Consider the following 9,451-nt stretch of genomic DNA (forward strand, 5'->3'; position numbering starts at 1 on the left):
CGAGCCTCTCCGCAACTACAATTTGGTTTGGCTGACTTTTAGCAGCGCTCGGTTGAGCGACGTCGACTTGGGCCAGTAGGGCTCGCACTGACATCCCGCCCTCCCGAAGGCCTTGACACTCGGGCCAATGAGGGGGCGCCTGGGCGTTGGGTGGGATCCGGAGATGGGTAAGTCCGCCAGCTGGTCGAGGAGGGGTGCGTGTCTCTTGTGGCAAGGCAGCGGTAGTTGTGACAACTGGAAACTGAGAACGAATGCCAACAGTTTGTCTGGGCAAGGAGGCTTGAAAGGCATCTGGTTATACTGCTATTCTTTGGAAAACTCACAGAGCAATGTTCTTCATGACTGAACAGGCGTCTTGTGATCCCTTGGGAATGTCGATTCATTCATTTGACAAGTATTTCCATGTTTATGGAGGACCTTTTGTTTGCCAAGCACTGTGCTAGGCATTGGCGCTACAATCCTGACACAAGTAGACATGATTTCTGCCTTCACAGAATTTACAGTCTAATGAGGAAAAGGAAAAACAACAACAACAACAGGTAAACAAGCAAATAAAACAATAATCACGTCAAGGACGGAAATAGAAAAGTGTGGATATAGAGAATAAATACGAGGTTGATATTAGATAGGGTTGTTATAGGAGAACTTTATAAGAAGCCATCTAAACAGAGACTTGAAGGGTGAGAAGGAAATCAATCAACCAAGGAATCTGAAAAGTGATGATTGTTCTGGGCAGAGAAGAGAGCAGCACAAAGATGTGAGGTCCTACAGTTTGACGTTTTGGAAGAACAGAAAGAAGGCCAGTGTGGCTCTAGGAAGAGGGAGGGGGAGAGCAGCATGACATGAGTTGGGTGATATAGCCAGAGGCCGGACCATGCACCTTAGAGTTGTCATTACATTTTCAATTTACTGGGATTCTATTGAGGCCTTTTAAGCAGGAAGTAAAAGGATCTAGTTTAGACTTTACATCACTTTCCTTAATGTGTAGAGAACAAGCAGAATAGGCTATTGGGGAAACTGTTTAGGAGACCGTTTCAGATGAGATTCATCTGGCTTACACTATGGTGATATCACTGAAGGTAGAGAAAAGCAGAGAGATCGGAGATTTCAAAGGTAAACTATTAGCTTGTTTTGACATATCAGTTATCCTGCTCCTGGGCAATTGTTCTGAATCCAGTTCATTGAATACTCTGTTTACAGAGTGATTCATTGGTGGCCCACAAATTCTAGTAATGACATTGAGGATTATTATGTTGAGCCAAAATTCACTTTTCATGGGCTTCCTGGAATTTTCTTTCTTAACTTTTTAACAGAAAGTACACACATTCCAAGCTGTGTATACAATTCTATGAATTTTCACAATCTGAACACAACTTGGTATGCTATCCAACAAAGATAAAAGAAGAGAACATTATTAACATGCAGGGACCCTATCATACTGCCTTCCAGTCATTGTCTATCCTGCCAACAACATAGACTTAGTTTTGCCTGTCTTTGTACTTGACATATATAATCATAAAGTTTGCATTCTCTTGTGCTTGGCTTCTTTATTAAACTTTATATTTATGAGATTCTTCCATATTATTGCATGTAGTTGTAGATTATTCATTTTAGGCCATTCTGTGAATATACCACAATTGATGAATTCATTCTTTTGACAGATGTTAGGGTAGTTTCCAGTTTGGAGCTATTACAGATAGCACTACTATGTACATTCTAGTGCATGTCTTTTGATGATGGCCTTTTATGGCGATGGAGCATTTTGGTGGCTGAGGTTTAATTTTTTTTAATGTTTATTTTTGAGAGAGAGAGAGAGAGAGAGTGCGCGTGGATGCACGAGAGGCAGGAAGGGGAGGGGCAGAGAGAGGGGGACAGAGGATCCAAAGCGGGCTCTGCGCTGAAAACAGTGAGCCCAATGCAAGGCTCAAACTCAGGAACGGTGAGATCATGACCTGAGCCGAAGTCCACCGCTAAACTGACTGAGCCACCCAGGTGCCCCAGGGGTGGCCGAGGTTTAAATACAATGAAGTTATTTTTGACTGTTCAGCAATAAATGTAGTATCATGTATTGCAATATCTCAAACATTTGGACCAGATAATGAAAGACTTCACACTCACAAATGTGAACATTTTGGGCAACAACAAGAACTGTTGACTTGGGAAATTTTAAGTTTGGAAGTCTAAAACGTTTTGAATTTGCTTGGCTTTTTTCCTTCTTTTTAAGCTCTTGCAGACTGCATGCCCAGCATTTGAGAACATCATGACTTTGCTATATCCTTTTTACTGTAATACTCTATAATCCACAGTCATGTGATAAACAAGATCAGTTAGGCTGCCCTGAAGAATATGCATATGTTTGATGTTATTGCAGTCCTTGGAATTACATTTGAAAACCATACCATTCCATATCTTACCACAATTGATAACAAAGCCAGTAGTTCCTTTGAATTATAAACTTCTGCTGTTTGAATCTCCGAAGCATAGCTAAATGTAGTACAAATGTACATGTACTCGGCATGAGGGATCATTTCATAATGTCCAAAAGAATCAAGTTGAGTTCCTTTGTATTTCATTTTATATTTTAAAGAAGTGAACTGGTTGATAGTAGCAACTATCAGGGAATTAGACCCAAGATGGGTCATGAGGCTTTGGGTAAGTGGGTGGCAAGGGGGCTTATAAAATATCAAGTGAGGACAGATGAGTCTTGAGTAAGCCTTTTGAGATTTGGGCTAATGAACCACCAACGTGGAACTGTTAAAAGGTAAACTGATACATATTAAGCATTTTAAGAGTTTATTTGAGCAAAAATCAATTGGAATTGTGGAGCTCCGGACAAGAAGTGGTTAGGAGTGTTCCAACAATAGGAGCTAGAGACAAGATTTTATAGATAAGAGAGGAAAGCAAAGCAAGAAAATTATTTGGCTCTAGCTTAAGCAACTACTTTACTTGGGGGAGTTTAATTTGCTCTTTGTGATTGGTTGTCCTTAGGTTTTTATTTCTTAACCTTCAGGCAGTACAGACTTAAGTTTTGATTTGCTAGAGTTGCTAAGGAATTAAAACCACCTAAATCAGAAAAACAAAACAAAACAACTTTTTTTTCCTTGTAATTTATCTTTTGCCAGTTTAATTTTTAGGTCCCCAGCCAGAGAACCTAGGACAGTAAAGGGAAAACGCTATTCTTCTCCTACTTCAGAATCAGCAATTTTTCAGGTAAGTATCTGTATGCTACTTTTGGCCTCATGCCTAAAAGGGGCCAGGAGTACTGGGATGTATTTTTCCACAGTGCAGCCTGTTCAATCCAGAATTGCTAGCCCAGATGTCCCTTCTCTGTATCACCGGAATGATATCCAAAACACTGACATAAAGAATTTTTAAGTTTTGTCTTTGGACCCAACTAAAACTTGCAGCAATGATTTTATTTTGGAATAAAATATAACTGTTGCTTTTTTTTCCCCATGTGTAATTTATCTCCACAGATATGTAATAAGTAAGCTTCATCTAGTACCAGTTGTATCGAGGGGTGCATGGGTGGCTCAGTCAGTTAAGCGTCCAACTTTGGCTCAGGTCATGATCTTGTGTTTCATGACTGATCTTGTGTTTCGTGAGTTCGAGCCCCACGTCCAGCTCTGTGCTAACAGCTCAGAGCCTGGAGCCTGCTTTGAATTCTGGGTCTCCCTCCCTCTCTGCCCCTTCCCTGCTCACACTCTTTCTCTCTCTCTCAAAAATAAATAAACATTTAAAAATTTTAAAATAAAATTAAAATTAAAAATAGTACCAGTGGTATAGAGATTTGAATTATCTTTCTATTTCCACCTCTGACTTTTCTATTGACCTTATTTAAGTATTTAATTTCACTATGCATCTTTCTTATAAAGGGCTGTTATGAGGAAAAGTATATTTTATAAATGTAGGAAAGCTTATAAACAAAATTGTACTTTATTATTTCAATCACAAAAGCTCAGAATCAAGGAAATGAAATCTGGTAGTCATTAGCACCATTTGCCAAGTATTTCCTGCTCTCCACCACCTAGGCAGCTTCTGGCCCCTAAGTAGGTGATGCTATGGGAAGCTGGGGTACCTGTGACTAGTCCAGGTCAATGAATATTTAAGTGGAGGTGATCTTAGTTGGATTTAAGTGGAGTGTTCTTAGTTGGAACATTTGATATGCTTCTGCAAGACCCTCCAGGGCCACTTCTGTCTGTCTTTGCCACCAACACTGTTCTAGATCATGTCTGCTCCTTCAAGCTGGATCCCTGAGTGACTATGAAGAGCATAATTCTGCTCCATGATGGCCAAAGAGCATGAGCGTGAAACAAACCTTCATCATTTTAAGCCACTGATATTATTGTTACTGCATCTGGAGCTAATTGAACGTATCAGCCTATCCCAACTGATACAGATAGCAGCTCTGATTTAAAATCATTTGGTTCTGTTTTTCTTGGGCAATTTTTAGTGTTAAGCTTTTCAATAACTATTTGTGAAATTCCTGCTGTACATCAAGTACTATGTATGTTAGGTTTATACCAAGGACTGAACAATGTGAACATGATCTCTCCTCTTATGAAAATTGGGAGGAAGGAGAGTAGACAGTACACATGCACCTAAGTATAATGAATGCTACAATTAGAAAGTATGTCGTTTTCTAAATATTATCCTAGGACTCTTGTGGCTCACATTCTCCTTTCTGTCTCTGTCTCTCTTTTAAGTTAGGAATTATTCAGTTGCTGAATGTTATACAAGTCTACCTAGAAAGAATAAGAAAGAAAAAACAAATTTCTGACTCCTGAGAGGTGTTTTGGAATCAAAGAAAATGTACCTTGCTTAGGTCTGGAGCCTGGACTCCAACATTGCTTTTGACTAGTGTGTGGCCTCAGATAAGTAGCTAACTTCACTGTGCCTCTGTTTAATCAGATATAAAATAACACTAAATATAACCTTTCCTGGCAAATTTACATAATTGCTGCACGAATTAAATTAGGTAGACAATGTAAGTGTCCCATAAAAATAAACACTGTTATTACTCTGAAGATTTTACAGTGCATTGGAGGAGTCTATAAACAGCTAGGCTAAATAATAATAATAATAATAATAATAATAATAATAATAATGAAAACACTTGGTCCACCTATTAAGCAACATATAAACAAAGTAATATGACACCCTTCTAGCTGTGGGAAATGGTACAGAATAACACAGTGAAAATTATAACTTCAAGAATCTAAAACTCAGTGTTTACTGGTAAGTAACATCTGCTAATGTACTGTTATTCAGATATGTCTGAAACAGGCCAAAAATCCCCTTGTAATCTTCATAAAGAATATTCAATACATTTCTTGTCAGTGGCATGGACTGAATGTGAAAATAACCAGCTTTATACAAGTGGATAAACAGAAAAATGCACGCAGTATTAAGAAAAACTGCCATTGTCTTCAAAATCTGTAATCAGAAGTGTGTATGCCTATAACCTATAGAAATGGTATCTAATTTTCTAAGCTCATTCCTCTTTTCTGAGTCTCATTTAGATTAAAGTTCAGAATCTCAAGGTAACATTGTAATAGATGATGAAAGGCACACTTGTCATTGGTTGTCAGGCAACCAAAAGCATGAGTTATTGGCATGAACAAACACACCTCCTTACTTGCTACAGAGTGGGTGTAGGTGCTGACCTGCTCTTCTATTGGTCAGTTTCTCTACCAATAGCAGAAAGGAAAGTATTCTTTTTTCAGCTCATTAGCATACCCTGGGAAAGTACCCAACTGTGTTTCTTTCTCTGGCAGTGTTAAATATAGACTTTAAAACCAGGGTTAGCATTACCACTTAAAAAGTTACTTTGGCTTTGGGTGATCTAGATTTTATATACAAAGACCCTCCAGAAGAAGTTTTTAAAACTCAAATAAACTAAGAGCATATAATGGTTATGCTATAGAAAGAAAGCAAAAGACATTTGTTTTCTTGAAGATGCTTTAATATAAAGAAAATAGGAATTGACACTCCAGCTCCCAGGTTGAAACCAGGAAAGCTCTCCCCAGGTCACAAAGAAAAACAAAAATGGGGTTCCCTATCCCTACCTTTGCATAGACTAGGGAACAGTCAGGAAGATGGGACCTGGGAAGAGAGCAGAGTTACAGCACAGGAATAAAAGGAAGGGGATCAAGAGAGGGACATCAGCCTGCTCACATGAGGGACTACCATATGACTGAAAATGTGACTCAATGAAAACAGTAAGGAAACAGATGCTTAATGCTCTTTGGTGATAAACTGTAGATAACAGCATAATGCAAGGTTACATAATATTTTCTACCTGTTCTCTCTTTCCCTGATTGCTCCCTCCTCCTAACTAATCCTACACCATTGATATGTATTTTTATCTAATTGCCGTTTTCACAAAGCTTCAGTAGCTCCCCATTGCCAGTAGGGGGAAAAAATCCTGAGCTTCTAAGACTGGTATTTAGGCTTTCCTTCCTCAAACGTATGACCCACTAATTCCCTAAGTGGACCTTTAGTCCACCCAAACACATCATTTTCTAAACCTGCCATGAACAATCTTGCCTCCTTGCTTCCTTGCCTTTTTTATTTAAAGGGCAAACCTTTTCTCCTCCTAGTTTTCTTAAATCTTCAGAACTGGGAGGATTAAAGTGAAGATTTGCCATGTGATTATTGATTGCTGTGCTCTTATTGAAGGACCAGTATAGAGTATCACTTCCTGCTACAAACAAAAATAATAACTGCTAACTGTATTAGGGCTCTCCAAAGAAACAGAACCAATAAGGTGCATGTGTGTGCTATGTATGTGTGTGTATGTGGTGTGTGTGGGGAGGGAGCGAGAAAGAGAGAGAGAGAGAGAGAGAGAGAGAGAGAGAGAGAGATTGAGATTTAAGAAACTGGCTCACCATATGAGGGCTGGCAAGTCCAAATCTGAAGGGAGGGAGCAGACCATGGATATATTTGAAGGAAAAGTATTCAAGGCAGAAGAAAAGGCAAGTACAGAGGTCCTGCAGCAGAGTGCAGAGACCCAGGGAAGAAATAATCTTGTAGCACAAGTCCCAGGGCAGTCTGGAGGCAGAATTCCTGCTTCCTTAGGTGATGTCAGTCTTTTTTTTCTTAAGACCTTTAACTGATTGGATGAGGCCCACCCACCTTATGGAGAAGAATCTGCTTTACTCAGTCTACCAATTAAATGTTAATCCCATCTATAAGTACCTCCGCAGAGACATCTAGACAGATGTTTGGTCAAATATCTGGGTACCCTGGCCAAGCCAAACTGACATAAAATTAACCATCACACTAATACGTATAAATGTTTATTCTGTCCAGGCACTGTTTTAAATACTTTACATGTATTAACTCACTTAATCTTAACAACCCCATGAGGTAGGGTTACTATTATCATCCCCATTTTACAGATGAGGCACAGAGAGATTAAATAACTTGCCTGAGATCATATAGCTTATAAATGACAGTGCTGGAACTTGAATCCTGGCAACATAGTTCCAAAGTGTGTTCGGGGTTTTTTTTGTTTTTTTTTTTTTAAATCTTTATTTATTTTTGAGAGAGAAAGAAACAGAGTGCGAGCAGGGGAGGGACAGAAAGACAGGGAGACACAGAATCCAAAGCAGGCTCCAGGCTCTGAGTGATCAGCATAGAGCCAGCGTGGGGCTCAAACCCAGAAATGTGAGTTCATGACCTGAACCAAAGTCAGACACTTAACCCACTGAGCCACCCAGGCACCGGAACAGCTTGTTCTTAACTACTGTGGGATTTTCCTGTCAAGGAAAAGAAAGTGAAAGCTGAACTCATTGATGCCTTATCTGTTCTTCCCACTTCCCACTCCCCATAGACATCTTTGTTTCTCTACCATTAACATCTATCTGTTAGATATCAACTTTTTCCAGGACACTTAGGTATGTCCACACAACAGCCCTTTGATGTAAGTAATATTGTCCCTACTTTACAGATAAGTAAAATTTGAGGCACTGAGAGGCAATTGGCTTGCCCTAGGTCACACAATATCGAGTGGAATAGCTGGGATTTGAACCAGTCTTCAAATCATATCACCTTCGCACACTGTCTGTTTATAGTTCATCGATATGTTAAATATGTTCCTACTCATCTCTGTTTTGAAATCTTTAAATTGTTTTATCAAAAATTGGCTTTGCAGATTACTCAACACAAATTAGTTTTTTGTTTTGACATGCTCCACAAGTGAAATACACTATACCTATGAACATAAATTTCTGACTACTTCATGCACTAGGAAAGAACATAGATTACAGCTAAAGTAAATGGAAAGAAAAGGGAATAAAAGCATTTTCTGTTTCACCAGGTACAGATTATATAGTATCATCCACTGGGGGCCTTCTGTGTTTAGAGAAAGTACAAGGGGAGAACACATCACTTTGAGGGACCGAAGTGGGAGAAAATGAGCAGTTAAAGCAGAATATAAATTGAATCTGAGGGAGGAATTTACCCAAGACTAGCCAGCTGGCACGGGCTTTGACTGGGAAGGAAAACAGAAAACAGAAATCATCCATTTTGTAGTGTTGGCTTGCTTCCCTGGAATTAGGTAAATTTACTTTCCATCTGCTTTTAAGCAACTGATGTAGAAAGTTCTATTCCAAAAGGAGGTTGATTTCCTAACAGGGCCCATGAGAAGGCAGAGCAACCTGCAGGTTTACTGTAGATAAGGATCATCATAGAGTGGTGTTGCCAACCGAGGACCTTTCGCCTTTGTGTTTTTTTATTTGTTTGTTTGTTTTTTTAAAGTAGGCTTCCTTGGGAGCCTGGGTGGCTCAGTCGGTAAAGCAAGCATAAAGTGTCCGACTTGGGCTCAAGTCATGATCTCATGGTTTCTGAGTTCAAGCCCTGCATCTGGCTCTGTGCTGACAGCTTGGAGCCCGGAGCCTGCTTCAGATTTTGTGTCTCCCTCTCTCTTTGCCTCTCCCCCGCTCATGCTCTGTCTCTGTCTCTGTCTCTCTGTCTCTCTGTCTCTCTTACTCAAAAATAAATAAACATTAAACTTAAACATTAAAAAAACCTTATAAAGTAGGCTTCATGCCCAGCATGGAGCCCATCGTGGGGCTCAAGAGTTCAAGACTTGGGGGCACCCAGGTGGCTCAATTAGTTAAGCATCTGACTCTTGATTTCAGCTCAGATCATGATCTTATGGTTCATGGGATCAAGCCCTGTATGGGAGATGTGTCTTGGGGTTCTCTACCTGTCTCTCTGCCCCTCCCCTGCTTGTTTTCTCTCTCTGTCTCTCTTTCTCTCTCTCTCATCTCCAAATAAATAAATAAACTTAAAAGAGAGAGAGAGAGAGAGAGAGAGATCAAGACCTGAATGCTTAACCAACTGAGCCACCTCAGTTGGATAGCTTTGGAAGGAAAAGGCCCAGAAATCTTTTTGCCTGACTGGAAGTCAATGTGATCAGGATTTTAGAGCTGAGAGGTATCAT

General features: G+C 39.7%; 1 protein-coding gene across 2 annotated transcripts in view; it reads left to right on the forward strand.

Annotated features, from left to right (window-relative positions):
- Window positions 1-156: 156 nt before the first annotated feature.
- The window catches only part of LOC132692318 (uncharacterized), a 62,009-nt gene continuing 52,714 nt past the window's right edge, over window positions 157-9,451 (forward strand). For both annotated transcript variants that reach the window (XM_078445920.2, XM_078445919.2), the window contains exons 1-2: window positions 157-539; window positions 3,123-3,210. In XM_078445920.2, the coding sequence (XP_078302046.2) occupies window positions 403-539; window positions 3,123-3,210 (225 nt within the window). In that variant the 5' untranslated portion in view covers window positions 157-402. The remainder of the gene's footprint in view (window positions 540-3,122; window positions 3,211-9,451) is intronic.

The sequence above is a fragment of the Panthera onca genome, chromosome B1, assembly GCF_046562875.1.
Source record: "Panthera onca isolate mPanOnc1 chromosome B1, mPanOnc1 haplotype 2, whole genome shotgun sequence".
NCBI lineage: Eukaryota > Metazoa > Chordata > Mammalia > Carnivora > Felidae > Panthera > Panthera onca.